General features: G+C 48.0%; 7 protein-coding genes across 7 annotated transcripts; 3 read left to right on the plus strand and 4 right to left on the minus strand.

The window, feature by feature from the left end:
- Window positions 1–1,537: 1,537 nt before the first annotated feature.
- EV420DRAFT_1622626 (glycoside hydrolase family 115 protein) lies at window positions 1,538–5,693 on the plus strand (the record flags this gene model as incomplete). The annotated part of the gene is made up of 21 exons (XM_060475828.1): window positions 1,538–1,579; window positions 1,697–2,028; window positions 2,077–2,277; window positions 2,337–2,399; window positions 2,502–2,570; window positions 2,618–2,790; window positions 2,844–2,966; window positions 3,021–3,096; window positions 3,151–3,223; window positions 3,344–3,376; window positions 3,501–3,560; window positions 3,595–3,806; window positions 3,869–4,085; window positions 4,108–4,142; window positions 4,248–4,270; window positions 4,324–4,363; window positions 4,417–4,925; window positions 4,980–5,160; window positions 5,212–5,482; window positions 5,537–5,582; window positions 5,638–5,693. 21 exons carry the CDS (start codon window positions 1,538–1,540, stop codon window positions 5,691–5,693), a joined length of 2,835 nt encoding a protein of 944 aa, XP_060325523.1.
- Window positions 5,694–8,111: 2,418 nt separating this feature from the next.
- On the plus strand, window positions 8,112–10,074 carry EV420DRAFT_1276989 (uncharacterized protein; the record flags this gene model as incomplete). The annotated part of the gene is made up of 4 exons (XM_060467994.1): window positions 8,112–8,379; window positions 8,426–8,800; window positions 8,856–9,661; window positions 9,718–10,074. The coding sequence occupies 4 exons, from the start codon at window positions 8,112–8,114 to the stop codon at window positions 10,072–10,074; spliced, it is 1,806 nt and encodes a 601-aa protein (XP_060325524.1).
- Window positions 10,075–10,834: 760 nt separating this feature from the next.
- On the plus strand, window positions 10,835–13,047 carry EV420DRAFT_1648342 (FAD/NAD-P-binding domain-containing protein; the record flags this gene model as incomplete). Its single annotated transcript, XM_060478138.1, has 11 exons — window positions 10,835–11,058; window positions 11,115–11,167; window positions 11,202–11,392; window positions 11,445–11,752; window positions 11,805–11,852; window positions 11,906–11,978; window positions 12,033–12,113; window positions 12,163–12,304; window positions 12,355–12,560; window positions 12,619–12,824; window positions 12,885–13,047. 11 exons carry the CDS (start codon window positions 10,835–10,837, stop codon window positions 13,045–13,047), a joined length of 1,695 nt encoding a protein of 564 aa, XP_060325525.1.
- On the minus strand, window positions 12,845–17,378 carry EV420DRAFT_1717306 (uncharacterized protein; the record flags this gene model as incomplete). The annotated part of the gene is made up of 24 exons (XM_060479710.1): window positions 12,845–13,292; window positions 13,348–13,393; window positions 13,449–13,719; window positions 13,770–13,950; window positions 14,005–14,373; window positions 14,431–14,437; window positions 14,469–14,517; window positions 14,571–14,610; window positions 14,663–14,679; window positions 14,729–14,741; window positions 14,795–14,827; window positions 14,882–15,072; window positions 15,128–15,432; window positions 15,481–15,498; window positions 15,554–15,586; window positions 15,643–15,651; window positions 15,704–15,776; window positions 15,830–15,905; window positions 15,969–16,079; window positions 16,134–16,306; window positions 16,353–16,421; window positions 16,474–16,486; window positions 16,526–16,842; window positions 16,891–17,378. 24 exons carry the CDS (start codon window positions 17,376–17,378, stop codon window positions 13,237–13,239), a joined length of 2,958 nt encoding a protein of 985 aa, XP_060325526.1. The 3' UTR covers window positions 12,845–13,236.
- A 2,018-nt stretch (window positions 17,379–19,396) lies between these two features.
- EV420DRAFT_921349 (uncharacterized protein) lies at window positions 19,397–20,203 on the minus strand. The gene is made up of 5 exons (XM_060483995.1): window positions 20,103–20,203; window positions 19,920–20,052; window positions 19,645–19,867; window positions 19,470–19,595; window positions 19,397–19,414 (listed from the first exon to the last, which is right to left on the minus strand). The coding sequence occupies exons 1-3, from the start codon at window positions 20,131–20,133 to the stop codon at window positions 19,672–19,674; spliced, it is 360 nt and encodes a 119-aa protein (XP_060325527.1). The 5' UTR covers window positions 20,134–20,203; the 3' UTR covers window positions 19,397–19,414; window positions 19,470–19,595; window positions 19,645–19,671.
- A 344-nt stretch (window positions 20,204–20,547) lies between these two features.
- Window positions 20,548–21,830, minus strand: EV420DRAFT_1648345 (uncharacterized protein; the record flags this gene model as incomplete). The annotated part of the gene is made up of 4 exons (XM_060478139.1): window positions 20,548–20,673; window positions 20,731–21,014; window positions 21,063–21,501; window positions 21,564–21,830. 4 exons carry the CDS (start codon window positions 21,828–21,830, stop codon window positions 20,548–20,550), a joined length of 1,116 nt encoding a protein of 371 aa, XP_060325528.1.
- Window positions 21,831–22,771: 941 nt separating this feature from the next.
- EV420DRAFT_1717322 (uncharacterized protein) lies at window positions 22,772–24,356 on the minus strand (the record flags this gene model as incomplete). Its single annotated transcript, XM_060479711.1, has 5 exons — window positions 22,772–23,198; window positions 23,251–23,405; window positions 23,434–23,535; window positions 23,596–24,034; window positions 24,090–24,356. 5 exons carry the CDS (start codon window positions 24,354–24,356, stop codon window positions 23,079–23,081), a joined length of 1,083 nt encoding a protein of 360 aa, XP_060325529.1. The 3' UTR covers window positions 22,772–23,078.
- Between the last annotated feature and the right edge of the window lie 2,278 nt (window positions 24,357–26,634).

Genomic DNA, 26,634 nt, shown 5'->3' on the forward strand with positions numbered 1-26,634 from the left:
CGACCTTATTGCTTATGGTAGGTGGTGTATATCGAATGTAAGCCTCTTCTCCTCTTTCCGCCAGCGATCCTCGTATTCATCATGTTTTGTTAGCCCGACCTTCCTGCGAGGTTGGGAAAGAATATTCGTCGTACAAAGTACGACCGCTCTACGTTTTAAATGCCTGGAGACGTGAGCGGTGTATGTTATACTGATTACCCATTTGCTCGGTGAATTAGACATTTATTGGCGGGCCCAATACTTCGTAGAAGACATGCGCTGAAACTGTAATCATTACTGGAACTTTGGAAATTCTTAATACCATCGTGAACTGACTGGTGTACACTTTGATCTACTACTACATACTGTCATGTTATTCTCTTACCTTTTCTTAGTTCCTTGTTTTGTTTTCAACTCTTTGGTAGCAGGTACTGTATACAGGCTGTACTATTTAGTAATGCGGCACGTGAGCTGACCCCGCAGGTCTCCTTGCAGCAGAGTTTCGATTTTCAGAGAATATGGCATGTTGTCCAAGATACACACAGTAGTAACCAGGACACTGATAGACAGGAAAATATCGGTGCATGGACCGGTACTCCGACTCATTGTTGGTTAAACTTTGATCCACTGTAACGTCGCCTTGTTCAATACTGCCACCCATCATCTTCGCCGAGCATTTCTATTGTTGTGGCTAGAAGTAATATCCATGCTCTAACTTTTTCCTGCCTTTCTTACTGGTATTGCAGAACGAAAAGCGTCACGAAAGCTACAGCCTATAGGAAACATGAGTCCTATCATCCAGTTGCTTTTTTTGCCTTGGTGGTGGGGGAAGCCTGTCCCAAAAACGCTGGGCCTTCCAGGCGGCTTGAAAAGTGTTCGAGCCCAAGTCCCGGGCTGAAACCTAAGCGGTTTCATAGCGCCCTACATGGCCTTTTGATGCCGATGAATCAAACATACCAATACGCATCGTAAACGCACAGAACAGTCATTCGAAAAGCCAAAGCAAATTCGACAATATAACGGAGCACTCCCGCCAGGAGAAGTTGAAACCACGGTTCATATTGCACAAGGTCGGTATCTAAAGCAATAGGTTCAGCTTTTACTCACTATTCTTCCCAGAACCCACTCTTGTGTGAATCTCGGACCTCAGGCTGATCCTCCTTGAAGCCGAACCCAAGCCCTCAAAGCCGGGCCTGGGCGCCAATCGCTAAGATTCAGGATCCCTGCTCGTTTAAATGTCAAATTGTCGAGAGGTGCTCCTCTCAGCGAAGCATTACGAATTGCAGAATCCAAAATATGTTTCGTGTCCTCTCTGTCTACGACTCCTTCGTCTCCCTGTAGCTTCTGGGGTCGCTTCTGTTCCCCGCGATATAACGCACACAAACCACTTATTCTTAGTCCAACATCTTTTTTGATAAAGTCTTCCACCGAATAGCCGCCGGCCCTCCGCTTCTCGCCATATGACTTGCTCAACTCCTCACCTGCCTGGCGGAACGTCCGAGGTTTCCCCACCTACATATATCTCTAAACCTCTTCGACGTTTTTGTTGAGGTTCAAGATGCTGGCGTTGGTGTTATTTGCATCTCTCACCGCCACTTTGGTTCGTGCAATCGGCCAAATCGAAATGCGTGGCGACCGAACCTTCTCCTTCGACGTTTTCTGTCCTTTCAGCAGGGTCATGCTTCTACCATCCTCCTCTCGGCTGACGAATGGCAAGGTGTTGCAACTAGCAGCAAGCGACTTATCATCCGACATCGAAAAGGTCACCGGTGTTAGGCCGACCGTTGCGAATTCGAGCGACCAGTCACCCTCGCGTGCCATCATAGTCGGTACATTGGGAAAGTCAACTCTCATCGAACAAGTCATGAACGCGACTGGTTTGAATGTCTCGAGCATCGAAGGCCAATGGGAATCGTTCATGACAGCCATCGTCGACAACCCGATATCCGGAGTGGATAGCGCGTACGTGATTATAGGATCTGACAAACGAGGAACGATATACGCGTTGTATGAACACTCTGAACAAATGGGGGTGTCTCCGTGGTATTGGTATGTCCTGTCAGCATGTCAGTTAACGTTCATTTATTCCATTTTTAGGTGGGCAGACGTGCCTACGGCGGGCCGCTCAGAGATCTTTTTGACATCATGCGCTCATGGACCGCCTACTGTGAAATACCGAGGGATATTTCTGAACGATGAGCAACCGTGTTTGCAGAACTGGGCTGCGGAAAAGTTTACGAATGGAACGGGAGCTGCACTGACAGGCTCACCTTTCAACCATCTGTTTTATACTAAACTGTGAGTCGCCCGTCATTTTGCTCGGGCTTGATGTGTAGTACTGAAAGCTCCTTCTTCAGGTATGAGCTCTTACTTCGTTTAAAGGCGAATCATCTTTGGCCAGGTTTCTATTTCTATGTTTCGTCTCTATGATTGAAATTTTACTATTGTTCTTTAAGCAATATGGAGCAGGTATGTTCGATGTTCTGATTCGATCCATCCTCGATATATGATATGATTTGTAGTGCCTTTGCTGTCGACGATCCCGAAAACCAGCGACTCGCCGACGTCTACGGAATCGTTATGGGCACTAGGTAAATAATGACTGTACGTCAGTATTGCTAAGACTTAGGGACTACAGCCATGAAGAACCGATGACACGATCTACGCCCGTTGAATGGGATCTATTCGGCACCGGCGATTGGAATTACACGACAAATTCCCAAAACATCTATCAATTTTGGGTGGAAGGGGTCGAGCGCGCAAAACCGTATGAGACCATATACACAGTCGGAATGAGAGGTGCAGGCGATCGTGAGGGACAATCCTTATACCACCTCTACGTGATATTAATGATTATGGAACAGTTCCCCTGAGTGAGACGACCAATATCGAGCTACTAGAAAAGGTCGTCGCAGATCAACGACAAATCTTGACTGACGTTTTTTCAAATGTGAGCGTGGAAACGATCCCCCAGGTTTGGACGCTATGTAAGTTTTCGCCTTTAATTATGAGGCTATCGAATCATTTATTTCTATCCGTAGATAAGGAAGTGGAGGGTTACTATGACGATGGCATGAGAGTCCCTGATGATATTACTCTGCTTTGGTCGGATGATAAGTTGGTGCCTATCATTTTAGATTGAGTTGGTTTTGACCATACGGGGATCCTTAGCTGGGGAAACATGCGCCGCTTTCCGGTCGAGAGCGAACGGAACCGCAGTGGCGGCGCCGGTGTTTACTACCATGTAAGGATAGTTTCTGGTATTTGATACCTTTGCTGACGTTTGCGCAATAGTTCGATTATGTTAGTCACTGTTGTATGAAAGGGGACTGAAGGCCTTACTCCCACTGATCTAAATACACAGGTTGGCGATCCCAGGGATTATAAATGGATTACTGTAAGTTCTCTTCCAAAGTCAAAAATATTCCCGGAACTAATTATATTTTGCGCAGACCACCCAATTATCCAAGGTGGGCTGATTTCCGGCATCGCACATACAGTGATACACTAGGCGCTTTCAGGTCTACGAACAAATGTCGATAGCAGTGGAGCGCGACGCAACACGTATTTGGATAGTTAACGTCGGTGATCTCAAGCCATACGAATTATCGACAGAATTTTTCTTATCATACTGCATGGGACGCGTCCCTCTGGAACCCTGATAACCTGAACACATTTGTGTCGAGTTGGGCACAACGAGAGTTCGGTTTGTCAATTCCTGACGCTAATATAGTGCAAGACGTCATCGCCAATCTGACGCGATTCAACGCAAGGCGCAAGCCGGAACTCTTGAACTCGACGACATATAGTCTTGTCAACTATCGGGAGTAAGCTAGTTCTTCCTCCCACCTGCTGATGATACTGAATTGAGGGTCCTTGTAGGGCAGAGACCGTTGTCTACAGCATGGGATACACTTGTCGGCGCAGCAACAAGGATATACGATCAACTTCCTGAGGAAACGAAACCGTCATTCTTCCAGCTGGTCTATCATCCAGTCGTCGCAAGCGCCAATCTGGGTAAGATGCTCATCTCAGCAGGACTGAACAATCTACGTGCCTCCCAAGCGCGTCTGAGTACGAATGACCTTGGCGGACCAGGTGCAGGAGTTTTTTGACATTGATTATGAGCTGGAGACAGAATATCACACGCTGCTTGATGGTGAGTAGATTCGCGAACCATTGTCTTCCTGTTTGCTGATAATTTGTTGCGTAGGTAAATGGGATCAGTGAGTGTCTTCAATCTCATCGATGTCATCCTCTGACAATAGTGACAGTATGATGGATCAGACACGTCAGTTCCCTTTTCAGATACCATAACCCCTGAGACTGAGGCATGGTACCTAGATATCGGGTACTACTATTGGCAGCAGCCGATGATGAATTCGTCCGTCCTGTATTTGTCCCGTTCTAAGCTTCTTCTTGACGTGATGGAATTAGAATGCCTCCCATCACGCGAGTCCCGCCAAAAAAACAAGCTTTGGCTCGTGTAATGAGGATCGCACCTGAAGGCACATTGGCAGCTTGGTTCGTCAATCCCCAAACCGTGCAGTCATTGCGACCTGACCACTTACTCCCAGGCCTGGCGACAACCCTAATCAGTGTGCACAAGGATACAACTGTCCTCCACCTAACAATCGTCTTGGATTCCTTCGATACATTCCCAAATCGATTCATCGACGTGGGCGCCGGTGGTCCTGTCCCGTTCACATTCAGTATCACCACCAATGTATCTTGGGTAGCGCTGAATGCGACTCATGGCGAGGTGTCGCCAGAGGATCCAGAACAACGCGTGTATGTCTCAGTGTCCGACTGGAATACGCTCGATGCGGGGGATTCCTATGCTAACATCACATTCACCGCACATGCAGACGGCCAACCTGATCTCTCTGTACCTGTCTTCTTCGTTGCCCATAATACAATGCCTAGCTTGGCGTCTGATTTCAGTGGTATGCTTCTTCATTTCAGATTCGACGGGGACGACCTGTCTGACGTTCTGTTAGGATTCGTGGAAGGTGCAGGAGTGGTTTCGATGGAAGCTGCGCATGCGATTCGCAATACGTCAGTTGATGGCACCTACTGGAGAGAGTTGCCAGGCATTGGACGCACGCTTTCCGGGATGACACCGTGGCCTCGAACTGGGCATGATGGAGGGAATTTTACTGCAGGTTCAGGACCGTCTCTGTAGGCCCCTCTGTGATGGCCTGACCCGAAGATACTCATTCTGCTTTCTAGGGAATATGATTTCTTCACCTTCAGTGACGCGACTGAGGCGACGCCAGTGACTGTATATGTTTCTCCATCGCTGAATGCGAACGGGCTGGATCGACCTCTTGGTGTTGCGATAGCGCTAGACGGGGAAGTCATGTCGTCATATTTCATACCTCCTGCCGTCCCAGGTGCCCTTCCGGATGCATGGGATGGTCTCGACGGTTTTGTCGCCAACTCTATTGTTCCAATACAGTTATCATTTTCCGGAATTGAACCTGGTTCACATACCTTGAAGGTCAGTCAGAGCTCCAGTGGCTTGTATTTGCTCTAACGTGGTCGGTTCCGAAAGATATTTATGATTGAACCGGCAGTAGTTGTGCAGAAAATTGTTATTGGTGTGTCCTTGTGTTTGTGAGTTCGTATAAATGCAGCTGACGCTAATTGTCATAGATGTCGGTGGGCTTGAATCAAGCTATCTAGGCCCTCCCGAGAGTCTCTTTGTGTAATGCATGCCGCCATTGTTTGAACTGTCTGCTAAATATGTTACACGAATAATAAGTAAATCACATACACTGAGCAAGATATCAGGACTGACGCGGGCTATTGCATTGTCAGTTATTGGAATCGTATTGCAGCTGAACAGATATCCATCCATCTCATAATTCGATTGGGATCAATTCAATGCTGATAATCTAAGCCATAATTCTCGATTGGCCAGATTCCCTATTCCTCGGTGTTGATTCTATCCAGCCTAATCGTCAGTGACCGTGATCTCAGATCCATCGTACTAACTCTGATCTTCATTCACACCATTCACAGAGGACGCCATGAGCGCGTCTCGGATGCTTTACAAACTGGCCTATGACTGCTAAATATGCTGTCGCTTAAGGCTTAGTCCTACGCAGGATAGTTCTTTATGTGTTGGTGAGATCTCCGTCATTTTCTCATTTAAAATTTCGAACGACAGTAATATCTCCCGATCTGAGTTAGACACTCCCGAGATCGGGGCCTCACCCAGACTCCTTCCCATTCTCCTTCATGGGGGGTAAAAGCTGCTTCGCAGCTGTGGGGTATCGAATAGCTTACATCATATCTTATCTTATCAATACACGTGACCTTCATAAATTTCTTGAATCTTATTTTTTTTTACCCCCCATTACGGAGACTGGCGTCTTTTGCGGTGGCGCGTTGCACATGTTTGGCTGAACCTTCCCTTGCCTCAGTGGCCGTACTTCCTGAATTCGAAGGACCTGCACCAAGACGTCAAGTATTGTTACGTTGTTTTGTTCAAGAATGCTTATAATCTGATTTAGCCAAGGTATGCTGCATGTAACATAACATGCTGAAATGTATGCACAGATAGCTCACTCGGAGGACAGTGTAAGACAGGTGAGAACTCAGAACAAGGACAATTTATTCTGAAAATGAGACAACATGAAATTAAATACGGTACATAGACTACGTGCAGCCAACAAGGCAATATCAGGAGCAACAAAAGGCAGCGAAATGGGCAGGAGGAGAAGGTTCAGCCAAACATGCGCAACACGCCACCGCAAAAGACGCCAGTCTCCGAAATGGGGGGTTAAAAAAAATAAGGTTCAAGAAATTTATGCAAGTCACGTGTATTGATAAGATAAGATAAAAATACATTAGGGTCTCGACATACTGCGAAGCAGTTTTACCCCCCATTGAGGAGAGTGGGAAGGAGTCTGGGCCTCACCGAACTTAAATTCTGCATTCTTGTATGTAGGATATCGGCAATGTCACCCCCTTTAGCGCGTCTGTCTAACGGGAGATAATAAAAACGGATTCAAGGAGGATATAGATAGTAGTGCTTTGGCATTTTTATGACGAATTCGATGCACTTGAAGGCTGGGTCAAGATCCAGGGTGCATCTGAGTTCCTTGTCGACGACTACTTATGAACGATGTTCGGGATGATTAATATGGCAGAAACATGAAGAATCGCGTTAATTGCGTGAGATTTTTATTGAAAGGGTTTAAGCTGGTAGCAAAGACGTTGAGAGCCGATGGGGTATGCTGTCAGTTCTGTCTTTAGAATTGCGGTGCTGGTATGATTCGTTTGGATGATTTGGTCAATTAAGCCTCTCATTTCTGTGACTGCATATACTAGAAAGTCAAGAACAGAGGCCGATGAGAATCTATTTACTCAATGAATAATTTACCGATATCATTGACGGGTCAAGAGACATTATTATAGCAGTACGTTCCCGCTATTTCTCGATATTACATCTGTTGTCGATGGGACTCGGAATACAACGCTCGATGTAAGAAACTAATTGTAGCAGAATGTAGTAAATACTTACCATTTGGATCAACCTGGTGGTGCCAAGAGCTGGTTGGAAAATGCGGTATTATCAATGAGCAGTTTAACGTTGAGTCTCCTAATACTGCTTTCGAAGATATACAGCCTCAAGTGATGACAGGCAATTGCAGGTAATGATGTTCCTCGTAAAAGCTTAAAAAGGATATTTTATGCGCAAAAATAGATATGACGTACATATTATCCAAAAACGGGAGCTTTTGGGGAAATTTCGCAGTGAGGAAATTGAACATGATTCTCGAACTCTACTATTAACCACCACCATTACTTACCTCCACGTCGCCGTGCGGCATCAACGACGACGTCGAGCGATCCTCCAACAACGACGGAGAGATATCTGGCTCCATATTCTGCTGTATGTTCGTTCTCAGGGATTCTATCACCGACTTGGTCCAGAGATACTAGCTGACGGCCCGTAATGTGAGTTTACTCCGCTTGTTTCCTGTGAAATGGCACTCATTTTGCCAGTATATATTCATACTGGATGACACGGAGCCAATAGTTATACCAAACCGTTGATCTGGTTTTGTTTTCCCATGCCGTTTACCAAGAAACGTGGCGTGGTATCTCGAACTCCCATCATGTCCTCTCCTGGACCTCAAGACGAACTTACATCCACCGTCTTCGGGGCCGTCCAAGCCTTACCTCCGTCGAGGAAGGCAACGTTTCTCCTCGATACATCATTGGCTTTGATAGAGTCAGGACAGTACGGTGACGACGTGGAAAATTACCTCGAGGTGTATCTGAGGACGCCGAATTTACCTCAGGAGGAGGTGGCCAGGGCCTTGCTAGCCAGGGGGAAGGCGAGGAAACTGGCCGGCGACAGGTTGCTTGAGAAGGCCCACCAAGGTGCGTAGTCTTTTGTCTGTTGAGAATCGTTTCTTATGTTCCGTAGATTTCCAAGCTGCTTTGAACTTGGATCCGTCGAACCGAGAAATCCAGCATTTATTCCGAAGGGACAGGCGTATACACTTTGTGGACGAACCCGCCTCACAAAGAGCACCGCCGGAAATCTGGGACCGAATAGCGCATCATATCCCCCGGTATCATCTTCGGACATGGCTGTTCGTATCTGCGTTCCACAGGGAAATTGCCGTACGCATTATTTTCCGAACGGTCGATCTCTACTTTGGCGACGACCAGGAGAACGTCACTCGAGGTTTGGATTTTATGGATCGAGTGAAGGAGGACCCAGTATTTGCGAGTCAGATCAAGTCTTTGAGGATACACTGGGCGTACGAAGAGTCCGATGTTCTGGATTTGATGACCAGTACGTTTCTGATCTTATACCGCAGAACTTGGGGGGAATGACATCCAGTCTGCAGGAGCCCTTCGTACGGCGCTCCCGAAATTCAAAGAGCTCCGTGACTTTGAATGGATAGGGTATCCCGAAATGCGCGCAGACGTCGTGCAACACGTCCTTTCCTGCCACTCCCGCATTCAAAGTCTAGGACTCATCGGCTGGCATTTCGACGCCGTCGGCGTTTCCGCCTTCAAAAATCTCCACAAATTCACGCTTCGGGCCGAAGATGACGACGGGTTCGCCGACATGGGGGAAGTGCGGAAGGTCCTTGACGAGAACGAGCACACCCTCAAACATTTGATCTTGGGTGCTTACCTTGCGCGAACGCATTCCTGGGATAGCACGTTCCAAAGCGTCACTATCAAGAATCTCACCCATCTCGACCTGGTGGATACTCGAATTTCTCACGTCGTTTTGGCGCGTATCGCACATGCGCACAACTTGCAGAGTCTGACCCTGCATGGAACCTTCGAAGAGCCTACTTCGGCTTCTGTGGTGTTTGCCAGCGACCACATATTGGAGGGAAAACACACATTTTTGCCCCATCTCGAGGCGTTCCGGTTTGTGTTAGTGGGGCACGACGATGAACTGACACTATATCAGAGTGTAACTCAATTCTTGAGGAAGCGTACGGGGCTAAGGAAATTGGATTTAGGGAGCTGCCCATGGGACTTGGTGCTTGCCGTCCTTCCGGAATTGGCGGGCCTGAGAGTGCTTGGGGTAAGGATCGCGAACCTGAACCAGACGGCGGTCGAGGCACTAGTGCGAAGTATACCCCCATATATGCACGCGATTCGGTTGTCAACTGTCGTGTCGGACAAAGCATTGGTCGGTTCTTATTCAATTAATCCTGGTCCTAGACTCACGGAAATGTCACTTTTTAGAACGAACATTGCGGATCCTTCTCGAAATTCCCGTCGTTATCGTTTCTCCACCTTCATTGTGCGGCGAAACACCGGCCAAAGCCGAATCTCATGTCTGACAAGGATTTCAAAGTGCAAACTGATATTTGGAACTCTTCCGCACGAAGTATTGCCCTTTCCTTGCCATCCTTGGATTTCGTGGGGTGGCATGGGGAGCACTATGCGGTGGTGAGGAATGATGTTGGTGTGGAGTTGAAGGAACTCCCGACGCGCCGTCGACTGGATTGTGGCAAAGGGGTCGATCTGGGTGGGGAAGACACGGCATGGTTGGAGAGGAAGGACGTCCCGATGGATTATGAGATACCTGGCCTAGAGTGACGGACGGGTCAGACGGGGAGCTCGCTCTCTTCACTTCCGTGTGAGCGGGAGCAGTGCTTGGCCTTTCGGGTATGCATACAGGCCTCAGGGTTCGACGTATATTCATTTACTCTCTTTATAGGCTTAACTTTATCGCGTCCTCGACGCGAGCTTGTATTTGTACAACATTTGCAAATTATTTCGGTGGTGGAAATTTGAAACCTGTAAGATTCAGCAACAAGAAGCAAGGCACGCACTGCTAGCTTCTTATTCTCGCTTGCGAGGGATCGGATTAGCTGGTACCAATCACTCGATAATGATCTCAGGGTCAGGACAGTTCAAGGCCCGAATGTCGCTTCGGCAGGCACCGGTATGCTCGATTACCCTGATCGAGAGACCATGAAATATATTCGATATCAGTGGTCCAGCTTCCCATTTGTGCGTCTATATGTCTTCGGATGTGTTTTTTACTTTTTGAACGAGGAATTCCAACTACGAATAGACCTTTTTTTCGCTGACTGCCTACCGACCTAACCGTGTCACATATTTTTGATGCAGGCTGCCAGTGTTCCAAACAGCCGTGCCCAATCGGCACCCTTGCCGCAGTCCAGACCGAGGAACCAGAACGTCGCGACGGAACCTTTCGGAAAAAAAAGTGAATGCTTCTCTCTTCGGATTGATATTACCACCGTTGTCAATTAGATGTTTGAAAAAGCGCTCTCCCCAAAGACCGGACCTCGTATGACACCCTCTAGCGCGATCCACTACCACCACTATCACCATGTTCGACAATCCTTACTATGATGCTTCTGCGGCAGAAATCAACGCTCACAACCCCCGAACCAGCCAGTCGATATGTATAATAGGTTCTGGCGCTGCAGGGCTCATTACGGCGCACACTTTACTTCAGGATGGGTTCACTAAGGTGCACATCTTGACGAAGGATAGTTGTCCAGGAGGCGTATGGGAGTATAATAAAGTGTATTCAGGTGTATTTATCAACAAGTGTGTCTCCATTTCCCTCTCTTCGTCGTTCTTCCTGATAACAAGAGCATTATTAGTGTTTACGGCGACTATCGTTTCTCTCCTCTTGCCATGCCCCGCCACCCTGACCGTAAAGCCAGCGATACCCGTCTGAGCTGCCGAAGACATGCTCTTCTACATGGAGAAATTCGCCGACACGTTCCTGAAAGACCACATTTGCTACAACACTGAAGTCATCAACGTGAGAAGACCAACACCGCCTTTTGCAGTTGAACCGCCCAACTGGGTAGTCACGATACGCGACAAGGATGGGGTGCGAGACCTAGGGTTTGACCGTGTCGTGCTTTGTACTGGGGTGAATGCATTTCTATGCCATTTAGTGCCAGACGGCTCATTTCTTTCTACAGGGATGTCATCTACCCCGCATACCGAGGGCGTTTAACCCCGAATCTGCGAAGCTCGCAGGCTTCAAGGGCCCGATTGTGCATTCTTCGGATTTCCGTATGCGGCTGGACGACGTGTTGAGTGCTGTGAGACCCGTGTCGGATGAGAGGCCTGGTTCTGTGGTGGTCATTGGAGGGGGCAAGTCGGCGCAAGATATTGCAGCGTACTTGGCACACGAAGGACGCCAACGGAACGTGTCCATGATCTTTGAGAAGACGGATGCGTTTGTCGCGTCGGACATGCATATACCAGATTTTGTTAGAAAGAGTCGGTGCGTTGCGTCCCTTGTCATTCATTTATCCCTCACTGAAGCTGGATTTTAGGTTAATAGGTATCCTCAGTCCTCATATTGAGCTCAGGAGTAATTTGGAGTGCGTACATAATCTATCATGTCACTCATGTTCCTGACTTGCGCGTCGCTTAGACGATTTTTACACAAAACGTGGCTAGGAGGTCGCACCGTTCGAGGCCTTTTTAATTATATTCAAAATCAATCAGTACGTCGTCGCGTCCTATCACTGATTCCTTTGCTAAGCGACGTTTGCCTGCAGTACCGCGCTTTTCACATACCCGAGGGCTCTCCTCTACGACTTTCGCAAGACGTGTTCTGGAGTCTGCGCGTCAACGACGAGGTATCTCGACGTAATAACTGGCTTCCACTCGCTTGCGAACGATGGCAAGATTGGTATCATTGCGCCTGCTCGTGCCGTTGCGTTCGGTGACGACGGTCATTCGATCGTCCTAAGCGATGGCAGCACCGTTCGCGCGGATGCTCTTGTCCTCGCTACCGGATACCAATCATCATGGTCTCATATATTTGATGGTGAGATGCCCGTTCGTTTCTTAGCAATATCGTCTCACGAGTTGTCGCAGATGAAACCGCTAATGAGCTCGGCCTGGGCTCCCATCCTCCGCAATACGTATCTGACGTGACATACGCCAAAGAGTGGGAGTACACGTCTCTGAAGGACCCGCCTACCACGCATCCCGATAGCAGACAGTGGACGTCCTGCGTGTATCGGGGCATAGTTCCCGCGAAGAATATCCTCAAGCGAGACTTCGCGATCAACGGTGCAGTGGTGAGCGGAAAGTCATGTAATCACCGTTGTCCTCCACTCTAACACCGCTCCCTCTCAGTTTTCCACGAACAACGGGTTTGTTTTCGAAACCACAGCTCATTGGATCTCATCATACTTCCTCGGTGATCATTTCCTCGAAATTCCTCGTTCGCCCCGACAAGCTATCGAAGCCACTGAACGATCTTCGGCGTGGCTTCGCCGGAGATATCCGGACATGTTGCACTGGACCAATCCCAGTCATTGCTCTGATATCGCGTTTTGGAGGTACTGTTTTTTTTTCTTCACCTCGTTTTGATGGATCAGTGAACTTACGATGCGCCACAGTTGGCCGCAATACACCGACGATCTCCTAGATGATATGGGTCTGACAAGTGGCCCCGCTCGAACGGGTGGGAACTGGGTGACCTGGCCTTTTAAAACGATTGATATTATGTGTATTTCTTCCCTTACCTGGGAACGGCAGGTCAAAAGAATGCAACCCGTGTAAACCAGGATTATTCGACAATGGAGGGATGGAGGATGTATATCTATGTAGCCCCAGTACGATTCTGATAACTCTGACAACGTAATAGTCCTCGTCAGTTCTAATATCTTGATCGGTGTATCTAAAAGTACTTATTATTTGTGTAAATTATTTTTTAGCAAGTAGCGAAAACAACGACGGTCCTCATATGAATTACATTAAGATGCTCTCGGGAGGGCCTAGATAGCTTGATTCCAGACCACCGACATCTATGACAATTAGTGTCAGCTGCATTTATACGTACATACAAACGCAAGCGCATACCAATGACAATTTTCTGCACAACTACTGCCGGCTCGATCATAAATATCTTTCGGAACCGAAAGCGTTAGAGCAAATACAAGTCACCGAAAGGGATGACTAACCTTCAAGGTGTGTGAGCCAGGTTCGATTCCGGTAAATGATAACTGTATCGGAACAATAGAGTTAGCGACAAACCCGTCGTAACCGCCCCATGCTGCTGGCTCGGTACCCGGAGCGGAGGGAGGTATGAAATATGACGATATGACTTCCCCGTCTAGCGCTATCGCGACCCCGAGAGGTCGATCCAGCCCGTTCGCATTCAGTGACGGAGAGACATATACAGCCACGGGCGTCGCCTCAGTCATGTTGTTGAAGGTGAAGAAATCATATTCCCTAGAAACAGAATAAGCACCTCCGGGTCAGGTCAACGCCGAGAAACTTACAGAGACGGTCCTGAACCTGCAGTAAAATTCCCTCCATCATGTCCAGTTCGAGGCCACGGTGTCATCCCAGAGAGCGTGCGTCCAATGCCTGGCAACTCTCTCCAGTAGACGCCATCAACTGACGTATTGCGAATCGCATGCGCAGCTTCCATCGAAACCACTCCTGCACCTTCCACGAATCCTAACAGAACGTCAGACAGGTCGTCCCCGTCGAATCTGAAATGAAGAAGCATACCACTGAAATCAGACGCCAAGCTAGGCATTGTATTATGGGCAACGAAGAAGACAGGTACAGAGAGATCAGGTTGGCCTTCTGCATGTGCGGTGAACGTGATGTTAGCATAGGAGTCCCCCGCATCGAGTGTATTCCAGTCGGACACAGAGATGTACACGCGTTGTTCTGGATCCTCTGGTGACACTTCACCATGAGTCGCATTGAGCACTACCCAGGATGCATTGGTGATGATACTGAATGTGAACGGGACAGGACCACCGGCGCCCACGTCGATGAATCGATTCTGGAAGGTATCGAAGGAATCCAAGACAATTGTTGGTGGAGGGCAGTTGTATCCTTGTGCACACTGATTAGGGGTTATCACCAGGCCTAGGGTCATAACTGGTTAGTCCGCAACAGTACAGTATGGTTAGCGTGTGGACGAACCAAGCTCCTAATGTGCCTTCAGGTGCGATCCTCATTACACCAGCCAAGGCTTGTTTCTTTGGCGGGACTCGCGTGATGGGAGGCATTCTATTTCTACCGCGTTAGGAATAAGTCTATGATGAGCAAAAAAGACGACTGACGAATTCATCATTGGCTGCTGCCAATAGTAATACCCAACATCTACGTCCAAGACTCAGTATCGGGTGATATGGTATCTGAAAAGGGAACCGACGCGTCTGATCCATCATACTGTCACCACTGTCAGAGCATGGTATCGATGTACATCGAACACACTCACTGATCCCATTTACCTACGCAACAAATTATCAGCAAACAGAAGACAATGGTTCGCGAATCTACTCACCATCAAGCAGCGTAGTGATATTCCTGTCTCCAGCTCATAATCAATGTCAAAAAACTCCTGCACCTGGTCCGCCAAGGTCATTCGTACTCAGACGCGCTTGGGAGGCACGTAGATTGTTCAGTCCTGCTGAGATGAGCATCTTACCCAGATTGGCGCTTGCGACGACTGGATGATAGACCAGCTGGAAGAATGACGGTTTCGTTTCCTCAGGAAGTTGATCGTATATCTTTGTTGCTGCACCGACAAGCGTATCCCATGCTGCTACAACGGTTTCTGCCCTGCAAGGACCCTCGAGTTGGTATCACCAATAAATGGGAGGAAGACCTAGCTTACTCCCGATAGTTGACAAGACTATATGTCGTCGAGTTCCAGAGCTCTGGCTTGCGTCTCGCGTTGAACCGCGTCAGATTGGCGATGACGTCTTGCACAATATCAGCGTCAGGAACTGACAAACCGAATTCTCGTTGTGCCCAACTCGACACAAAGGTGTTCAGGTTATCAGGGTTCCAGAGGGACGCGTCCCACGCATATGATAAGAAAAACTCTGTCGATAATTCGTATGGCTTGAGATCACCAACGTTGACTATCCAAATGCGTGTTGCGTCGCGCTCCACTGCTATCGACATTTGTTCATAGACCTGAAGGTGATCAGTACTTCTTCCGTGCGAGGCCAAATATTGTTCCACCTTGGATAGTTGAGTGGTCTGCGAAAAAGAATAAATAATTCCCGGAATATCTTCGCGTTGGAAGGGATCTTACAGTAATCCATTTGTAATCTCTGGGAGGGCCAACCTATATTACTCAGACTATTAGTATCTTCGGTTACTCATTTCACAGAACAGACTAACGAGATCGTACTATGACGGGGAAGCATCAGCACAGGACTCAAAACCTAAGAAACCCTCTTACATGATAATAAACACCGGCGCCTCCGCTACGATTCCGCTCACTCTCGACGGGGTAGCGGCGCATGTTTCCCCACCTAGCATCCCCATGTGATCAGAACCAAGTCAACCTTTAGTGCTAGTCACTAACGTGTCGTCCGCCCAAAGAAGAGTAACATCATCGGGGACTCTCATCCCATCGTCATAGTAGCCCTCCACCTCCTGGTCTGTGGAAACAAATGAATGAGGGGTCTCCCAAGAGAAGTGTCGAATTTACATAGTGTCCAAACCTGAGGGATCGTTTCCACGCTCACATTTGGAAAAAACGTCAGTCAAGATTTGTCGTTGATCTGCGACGATTTTCTCCAGGAGTTCGATATTAGTTGTCTCGCTCAAGGGAACTGTTCCGAAATTATCAGCACCAGCACAGAGGAGGCATAACTATTGTTCCTCACGATCGCCAGCGCCTCTCATGCCTATGGTGTATATGGTCTCATAAGGTTTTGCACGCTCGACCCCTTCCACCCAAAACTGATAAATGTTTTGAGAATTTGTCGTGTAATTCCAATCGCCAGTGCCGAATAGATCCCACTCAACCGGCGTAGACCGCGTCATAGGTTCTTCATGGCTGCGATCCTTTAGGTCTTAGAATATTAGGTACAGCACTTACTTACCTGGTACCCATCACGACTCCGTAGACATCAGCCAGTCGCTGGCTTTCAGGATCGTCGACAGCGAAAGCACTAAAGATATATCATATATTGAACATGAACTTAAACGCACTATCAAACATACCTGCTCCACTGTGCTTAAGAATAAAGAGTTATTTTCAGCCTCGTGGACACACAAAAAGGATAGAAACCTGGCCAGAGATAATTCGCCTTCAAACGAAGCAAGAGCTTATACCTAAAGGAGGAAGCTGTCGGCACGACGAAATCAGGCCGAACAAAACGGGCGACCCACAATTTAGTATAAAACAAATGATTGAAAGGCGAGCCTGTCAGCGCGGCACCAGTTCCATTCGTAAACTTTTCCGCAGCCCAGTTTTGCAGACACGGTTGCTCATCGTTCAGAAATATTCCTCGGTATTTCACAGTAGGCGGTCCATGAGCGCATGATATCAAAAAGATCTCTAAGCGGCCCGCCGTAGGCACGTCTGCCCACCTAAAAATGGAATAAATGAACGTTAACTGACAAGATGACAGGACATACCAATACCACGGAGACACCCCCATTTGTTCAGAGTGTTCATACAACGCGTATATTGTCCCTCGTTTATCAGATCCTATAATCACATACGCGGTTTCCACTCCGGATATCGGGTTGTCGACGATGGCCGTCATGAACGATTCCCATTGGCCTTCGATACTCGAGACATTCAAACCGGTCACGTTCACAACTTGTTCGATGAGAGTTGACTTTCCCAATGTACCGACTATGATGGGATGCGAGGGTGACTGGTCGCTCGAATTCGCAACGGTCGGCCTAACACCGGTGACCTTTTCGATGTCGGATGACAAGTCGTTTGCTGCAAGTTGAACACCTTGCCATTCGTCGGCCGAGAGGAGGATGGTAGAAGCATGACCCTGCTGAAAGACAGAAAACGTCGAAGGAGAAGGTTCGGTCGCCACGCATTTCGGTTGGCCGATTGCACGAACCAAAGTGGCGGTGAGAGATGCAAATAACACCAACGCCAGCATCTTGAACCTCGACAAGAACGTCGAAGAGGTTTAAAGATATATGTAGGTGGGGAAACCTCGGACGTTTCGCCAGGCAGGTGAGGAGTTGAGCAAGTCATATGGCGAGAAGCGGAGGGCCGGCGGCTATTCGGTGGAAGACTTTATCAAAGATGTTGGACTAAGAATAAGTGGTTATGCGCGCTGTATTATCGGGATCAGCGAACCCAAAATATCTTGACTTGACAAGCCACAGAACCACTCACGAACATATTCTGCTGCAGCTGAAGCCTTAGCGTCGCTGGTATAGGCAGCACTTCCCGGTCCTTGATGATTAAAATCGTACATTATCAGCTGACACTGACATTACATGGCATACCTACTGAGGAAGAATCAGCCGCCTTCATTGTATGACAAAGACCGCATACCAAAACTGTAAATTCAGAAATACATCCAATTTCCATTCCTGCTCTGTGTCGCTTCAGGAGCAGAAGATTTCTTTTTTCATAAATCTCACTCTAACATTGGAACGAGGATGAGACACCTTGCCGCACGTCCTTCAAATTTCAGCTTCCGTCAGAAAAACTGGCACTGCAAATAAGACGGGACTATGGACTCACTCCAGGTGGTGGTGGTGTTACCGGTGCCAGGTCTCAATAAGGAACGGCCGGGCCCACAGGCCTGACGTGGCAAACTATGCGCTGTGGCTGCAAAGGCTCATACCGTTATAATCACACTGTTGAGTGTGTCTCGCAGAGTAGAACTCTTCGCAGGGTACACAATTGCATGAAAAGTGATGGGGATGAGATAGAACATAGATAACAAAGCACGATCGAGTACGGAGAACCGGTTAGCATTGGCGTGCACCTCGAAAATCCGGTGTAGTGTATGACTCCTTTAAGAATGAGAATCATCCATCAAGAATCAACAAACCACAGACTGTAGGAACAAAACACAAGCATCAGGTGAGCACAACAAACGAGGTCCACTAGTGGTCCACTATTTCGCAGAACTGCATGCCTGCATCGATGCTCGAGCCTTAGCCCATGAGAACGATGAAACGGGAACCAAGAACAATGAAATAGGCAAGCTCCTTCGAAAAAGAGACTGCCTGCGAACGAAACACCGTGTACCACCAGACTGGTGAGCTCCTTGGTACCAACAGCGGACGTAACCACCGAATACCACGAACCTAGTGAGCTCCTTCACAAAGGAGACCACCAGTGGACATAACAATCGAGGTCGTCAAAGCGTAACTTCCGAACTGCGGTTGGAAGGAGAAGAGGGTCAGCGCAGATGAGCAGGATGGAGACGTAGACGATGTGTGACATAGCCAACGAAGGAGACAGGTGGCAGGTGGCATTCCTTTGGAACATGAAGATTGGTGAGTGGAGATAATCTGCGATCGTTTGAGGATGAGGTAGCCGGGGGAGATGACTCAAGCGGAGTATCTGGACGTGAAGAAGGGAAACAAGGAGCCATGATGCACGATAGGTGGTAGTTAAGTTGGTCGATGGTAGGGGGTGTGATTGCTATGGGAATGAACACGGATATCCAGCGCCTTCGGTAAGTCGTCCGCACCAGCAAAGGTGAGACAGATGTGCCCGAAGGTCTGAAAGCCCTGCTTGAAGAAAGGAAACTGTATGCAAGACACCGTTCTCGAAAACATGAAAGCGGGTTTGATGGGCGATGAGATTTCTAATCGTCAGACATGGCGCACGGGCCATGGGCTGACGTCCAACACAGGCGTCGGTCGAGTGACAGGACTCGGCATTCACCCAAGCTAATTCCTGCCCAGAAACCCACGCTGTTGGTGGGTGGAACAGGGTAGTGGACGGGTATGCCAGTGGTGGTAGCGCGATGACGGTCATTGTGGTGGAGTGGTGCTTTAAAAGTGGAGCCTGGTAGGGCTTGGCAAAGTCAATCAGCCTCGACGATCTTGCAGAGGCTTAAGAAAGTGCTCCTTATCCTTGGAGCATGCATCTACTAAAACCTCTCCTCGGCCGCCAAAGTCAGGTCCTCGTTGTCATTATCATATTCACCCACCAAACGCTTCTTCACTGCAAGAACATCGTCAATACTAATAAATCGTGACTAGGAAGGACACGGAAACACCTGCAAGGAACATAGTCTTCATTTCAAGGTGTAGCATCGCTAACAGAGACACGACAGAAGTGCTTTCCGCAAACGTTTGAATTTATTAGCAGTTGGCATTATATGGGGTATAAATCCTAATCTAATCTACCGAAAGAGAATTAGCTTGATCGAATTATATGATGAAGCCACGTACCATAATTATACACTCATAGAAATGCGTTCAGCCTGCATTCCTGTTCTGCGCTGCTTCGGCAACGGAAGACTTTTTCTGCATCAACCTCCCCCCCACATCCTCCACCAACGTCAGGTCTTCGTTATCATCATCATCATAGTCATCCTCAAGAAACTCAGTCGCTGCAGGACCATCGTCAGTACTTAATCGTATCTGGCCTTCCGTTTGTCGCCATGTCTTCAGTCTAGAGGGAGCAAATTTATATAGTACCGAGGTGTAGTCAATATGAGCCGTACTGATGGGATATCACAGATTTGAGTTGGTTCGCCCGCCGCCACAGTAAAAAGACGACACAAGCGACACACGTTGTCAAGAGAAGAATCATAGGAACATTTCCGATAGGCTGTGGCTTTGGTGATGCTTTTGGCTCTGCAATCCAAGTCAGAAGGTCCGTATAAGGTTAAAGGTAAGTAAATCACCTCCAGGCGCAACTGCAGCTATAGTCGGCATTGCTCGTCGAAGAAGATGATGGTGGTAATGATGAAGGAATGTGATGACCGCAGCGTGCAGTAAAGTTTGGTGATCGAAACCAAACAAAGAGACGGAATAGCGGACCGAGAGCACCGGAATAACGAGAACTTCCCGTTTTCTTAACGAAAACTCAGAGGATAACTTGAAGGCATAGGTAGATAGAAGCAAAACTCATTGTGCAATGATCTGAGGAACGACTGGGGTTTAACTTGGGTTCAACTAGCGATAGTTGCAGATTACTTGTTTACATCATGAAAGTCAATTAAGATCTGTCGGACTAGGAAGATAAAAATGTTCGTTCTATGGTGTGCAATAAAGGTAATATCCTGGAGAACGGTATTTGGGTATCATCATGTGTTGGCACTAGCGGATGTTGAACCTACAAACAAATATCTAATTCACTGAGCGGAACGGGTAATCAGTATAGCCTACACCGCTCGCATCTCCAGGCATATAAAACGTCGAGTGGTCATACTTTGTGAGGGGAATATTCCTTTCCAACCTCGTAGGAAGGTCAGGCTAACAAGACAAAATGAGCTACAAAAATTAACAGTTGAATGAAGAGCATGGGCTTACGTTCGATATAAACCACCTGCCATAAGCAATAAGGTCACCCTTCTCATCAGCAATTTGCATTCCTGTCTCTCTCGTATATCCACCAGCAGAAATGAGAGGTCTAGGAGACCATATTTTCCGAATGAAAACATTATTCTCCACCTCCTTGATCTCTTCCTTGGTCCGGTCAGTGATACCATCGACACGAGCCTCGATAACATGAACGTATGCGAGATCAGGATATAATTCCTTCACCCTTGTTACCAGATATGAAAATGTCGGTACGGGATCCTCCATTCCCATTCCTACAAAAGAATTATCAGTAACCTTTCGTGTCAGAAAATATACCTTACCTCCATTACGACTCCGCGGGCTCAGCCTGATTCCTACCCTGTCCGCCCCCACTTCCTTGACGATGCACCCCAACACCTCTAATGGAAACCTCACTCGGTTCTCCATACTTCCGCCATACTCGTCATCCCGGACATTACTCACGCTTTGTAGAAACTCGTCAACAAGGACCCCATTTGCCCCATGAATCTCGACACCGTCAAACCCAGCCTTGTGCACCGCATTCGCCGCGGCAATGCCAAAGAAGTCTATATGTTCCTTGATCTCCTCTTTTGTCATCGCTCGAGGAACGGGCGCGTCAGGCGTAGGGGGTAGAGCTGATGCTCCAACATGAGGGATCGCGGGATCACGAGATATGAGGGCACCTGGAGAAGCCTGACGCCCTATAGCAGCAATTTGCATGTATATATAGCTTCCCTGAGCGTGTACGCCGTCGACGACCTGCATAATGTATGTGTTAATGAAATGAGTTAATCAAGAGTTAATTCGAAGTAATAGAGTACCTCTTTCCAGGAAGCGATCTGCTCATCACTCCAGATCTCTGGTGCTCCAGGGTACCCAGAAGCTTTGGGTGCTATGACTGTGCCCTCGCTGATGAGAAGTGTTCCGGGAGTCTTAGCGCGTTGGACGTAGTATTCTTGTACTGAAGGGAGTAAGGGAGCAGCAGTGGTCAGGTCTGAGCGAAGCCGCGACAAAGGGGCCAGGACGACTCGGCGAGATAAAGAAAGCCGTCCAACAGTGATTGGTTCAAAAAGTTTGCTGGAAGACATTGCTGACCCCTTGTATGAAGAAAATTCCATAGGTTCATAGAAGCATATTTATACTTGAGTGCTAACAGGGACCCTTCAAGCTAGCGACGACCGTAGCCTACCACTGAACCGTTTGTAAGGCATCGACACGCGTCTTGTTGCCCCTGGAACGGTGCTACTGATTCAGTCAGGACAAATAACGTATTGTCCGGGGCGTTCGGTTAATGTATTAAAGATAGTGTATCCGATGGCGTGAATCAGTCGTTGTCCTAGGTGACTAATTGCAACAAAGGCTGAATCAGCAACTTATCCTGATCCCCAAGGGTAAAACTCAGCGCGCTGTACCTGAAAAGAGGGAATCTAGACATGGAAACTGCAAAGTGCGGGGGAGATACTGCAAAGCCAATAGTCTAGACGATTGCGCGCGCGCTGCACAAAGCCGTGATGAAAGGCTTTGTAGTTCAGTTCGTCTACATTGTCAACAGCTAGTCTGAGATTTACCTTTCAGGAGGGTCGGATGAAGGGGATGAGATTAGGTGCCGGCACTGGGCCAGGTGGTCGCTGTCTGACAGCGGTCGTGAAGTCACGGACTGTTTGCGCGCCTGTGGCGTGTAAACTAGGCTTCACAATTGCCGGCAGCGAGCATCAGTCCGAGCCGGCAAACGCCACCTTGAGATTTGAGCTTCGTCCAAGCTTCAACAATCAATTATTCATTGATTTCCGCGATTGTGAATATACGGGGCGCCCCACGAAACAGTATGCATCATACTATGCAAGAGTCTGAAAAATCGAAAGTGAAGTTCGCAGGAAGGCAAAGGCGCAAAGGCGACAAACCAGTCTTGAACGAGTCTTCGCTTGTCTTCGCAGTTACTTACCGCTGCGCTAAAATATTTGCTCAGGCTTACTGTTACAGAAACGTAATTGACTATCATGATGTCCAATGATACTAATTTAATTCAACCCTATCTCTTTCTACAGACAAGACTTTGTGCGGTATTCGTGCTTTCTTCTCAGGTTGAAGACAAATAGTTGGCGACAATTCCGAGACGTGTACTAGAGTCGGAAAATAGTCTGTCGATAGTATCACGGGGCCAAAAAAGTTGCGGACTGCAATAAATCATGAAATTATTCAAGGTCTGAAAGAAAAGACCTAAAAATCGTACAGTGGCAGAATCGGCAATCCAGAACGTGAAATGAATTCATAGTTGTATGTTGAATAATCTAATACCTTTAACTTGTCTATAAAGCTTGATCATAGATATATATAAATCATTGAGCAAATGGATAGTCAGTAAATCCTACACCGCTGGTATCTCCAGAAACATAAAACGTAGGACGATCGTACTTCGCAAGCGGAATATTCTTCTCTAATCTCGTCGGAAGGTCAGGCTAATTAAATAAAATGAGCCAGTCATTCTTAATCAATGAAAGAAACACCCACATTGGAGATATACCATCTGCCGTAAGCAATAAGATCTCCCTTCTCGTCGGCGGTCTGGGTACCCGAGTCTCTCGTATAACCACCAGCAGAAATGAGTGGCTTAGGTGCCCAAATTTCTCTAATAAAGTCATTTGTTTCGAACTCCTTGATATCTTCTGGGGACAAATCAGTGAAACCGTCTACTGCGGGCCTCGATGACATGCATGAATGCAAGGTCAGGATACACCTCCTTTACCCGCGTAACCAGATGCGAAAAGGTCGGTATAGGGTCCTCCATTCGCATTCCTATAGAGAAGAGTCTATCAGCATCCTGACATATTATCACGATCAAGATTCAATATGCACCTGCACTGCGATTCCACGGACTCAACCTAAGTCCCACCCTATCTGCCCCGACCTCCTTGACTATCCGTTCAATAACTTCTAATGGGAACCTCACCCGTTTTTCGACATTCCCACCATACTCATCATCTCTAATATTGCTCGTGCTCTGTAAGAACTGATCCACAAGAAACCCATTGGCCCCATGAACCTCAACACCATCGAACCCAGCCTTGTGCACCGCATTGGCCGCAGCAATGCCAAAGAACTCTATATGTTCGTTGATCTCCTCTTTAGTCATCTCACGGGGGATAGGCGCGCCAGGTGCAAGCGGCAGCGCCGAAGGTCCTACATGTGGGAACGTAGGGTCGCGAGACTTGAGGAAATCCGGCGATGCCTGACGTCCCATAGCAGCGATTTGTAGGTAGATATAGCTTCCCTGGGCATGTACGCCATCGACGACCTACGTGACATAAGTCAGGTTAGCGGAATGCCTATACTAAACAGAAATAAGCCACCTCTTTCCACGCGGAGATCTGCTCTTCAGTCCATATTTCTGGTGCTCCCGGAAACCCAGAGGCTTTGGGCGCGATAATTGTACCCTCGGTGATGAGAAGCGTGCCTGGCACCTTGGCCCGTTGGACATAGTAATCCTTCACTGAAGGTAGTAAAGGGGAAAATGTAACTGGATTCACACGAAGTCGCGTCATAGGAGCCAAGACGACTCGGTGAGAGAGGGAGAGACGTCCAACGGTAATGGGCTGGAATAATCTGCTGGTAGACATGGTGGTGTTGTGTACGCGATGAATACGCGATAAGGAAAGCCTGACGAGCGGATTGAGCACTTTTATACCGCAACGTAAACCCTAGGGTGGTGTCCAGTCATCGATCCCTTCATAACGCATCGAGACGCGTCTTGTCCCTGGGCGTTGATGATTCATCGAGGAGAGCCGTATTTACCGGTACGGTCGGAAAACACGCAAATGGGTGTAACACTGTAATGGTGTAGAGGGCGGCGAATCAGTCAGCGAAGCTAGATTACCAATTGCAATAAACGCTGAATCAGCAACCTACCCCGAGGGTAATTTCCATTATGCCGTACCCGAAAGAGGGGGTCTAGGCATAGGGACGGGACATACATAAACGCGCGGAGGCACCCTGAAACTCGATTCCATTTCGTGCGGCCGTACCATCGCGGTGAAGAGCACATCTTCGGCTTGTGCACGCTTGAGGAGGAGGAGGAATTTTTATTAGAATGATCCGCTTCCATTCTGTTCAATTCTAATCAAATAACGTCTTCGATCCCCGTCCACAGAAGGCGAACTTATCTCTGAACATAGTTGTGGTGAGGAAAAGCGGTGAATTCTGGATCAATGGTCATCGCGCCACGGTAACTACCACAGTCATCGGCAAATTAAATCTGAACTTATACGTCAGTACGGTCGTCGGGAAAAAGTTTGCGGGGGAAGAAATACCTTCAGCGAAGGGTATTTCAAGTTCAAGTTCTTTTTTGCTACGAACATGTACACTGTGGGCATTACCTTGCTGAAAAGCAAGGTCAACCCACAGTCATAAAGTTTCCATTTCCGTCGTCTGCCAAAAGCAATTAAGTACAAATAGGTGGCTGTGCTCAATCCAGCAGTCCTCTTCCTACTCTCGCATCTGCCAAAACCAAACAAATACAACGTAGCCGTGCAGCATGTCAAGACTCAGTACTCAGTACTCAGCCGTTTACCATCTCGACTCTATCGCACCTGCAGCACTAGCTTCAAAAAGTCGCCTCGCAACATTGAATATTGAACGTTTGAACCTGAACATCTGGAGAATTGCTTAAGAATTGGATCGTGAGTGACTAATACCTTCTCCGTATTTCCCTTCGCTGATGCTCATGCGTCGCACTTTATAGTCTGTTCCACTTACGAGGACTAGTACTACTCGCTGTGCTGTCCTAGCACAATTAACACTGCATCTGTCCTTCTTGCCACCAACAAGAAGCACACTTTCTAACTTCGTCTCTGGACACTTGCAGAGGGAAAGTCTCCCTTTGGCATCCCATGCTCAATACACGAGAACATTGTACCCAACAAGATCATTATCACGTATATCAGCCCGCAAGACGAGGATCGGTACAAGCTTGTAAAAGGACCACAAGGTGATAGTCGAGGTACTAAAGGAGCTCGTCCAGGGGGAAAATACAGGAAAAGGCGAGGCAGAGTGGAAACTGAATGCTTTTCTGGCAGAGGGAATAGCCAAGGATGACCAGGACCGCGGAGCTAGGTGTGATCGCCTGGACCACCTATCTCGTAAGCCTATATGGGAATGAGCTCGCCCATCTACTGTTCATGGTCCTGATGAAGCTTTCAGCCGCCATCGATATATTATATTCAGGTTTGCGCATGATGCACGCAGTCCAATATGATACTGGTGAGTACATCTGTTAGTGCTCTACGCCATTGATCCTTATCCGTTCACTAGATTCTGCTATTCTCTCCTCCCACTTGCCACGTATCCACCACACTATGACAAATCGACATCAACCCCAACCCAATGACCCATCCCCACGACCCTCCTTCAGTCGGACATTCCCTTCCGATATTGCGTCATCCCCTACCACTCAACGACGTCTACCTGTTCCCGCTGCGCTGGTCTTTCAATGGCTAGTAACGTGCGTTGTTGGAAAGTAGAAGAGGACGTTGCCTCCTGTCTGGTGCGAGGAGGGAGTGAGTATGCCTGGAGACTGCGCGAAATATGACCCCACCCCATCCTGGTGTGTAGGTGTCCGAGTTTTGGCTGGAGACAATGGATCGTCTTCCGGCAAGCAAGACGTCTGCGCCTAGACGATGTATTCCAAAACCGGTGAACACACCCACGGCGAAACTTCGCATAGGGTAGGGACGGCAGGTAGTCTTAGGAGGGACTGGTTTTACCTCGACGCCATGTATCGACGTCCGGCAAGCGAGAGCATGGCGTCGGGGTATTGTTGGGGATACAAGGAGTATAGGGCTAGGGTAAACTGGACATAGTACGCACGTCGCACGATGTCGACTGTCTTCGTTACGGATC

Source organism: Desarmillaria tabescens, assembly GCF_030435595.1.
Source record: "Desarmillaria tabescens strain CCBAS 213 chromosome Unknown EV420scaffold_49, whole genome shotgun sequence".
NCBI lineage: Eukaryota > Fungi > Basidiomycota > Agaricomycetes > Agaricales > Physalacriaceae > Desarmillaria > Desarmillaria tabescens.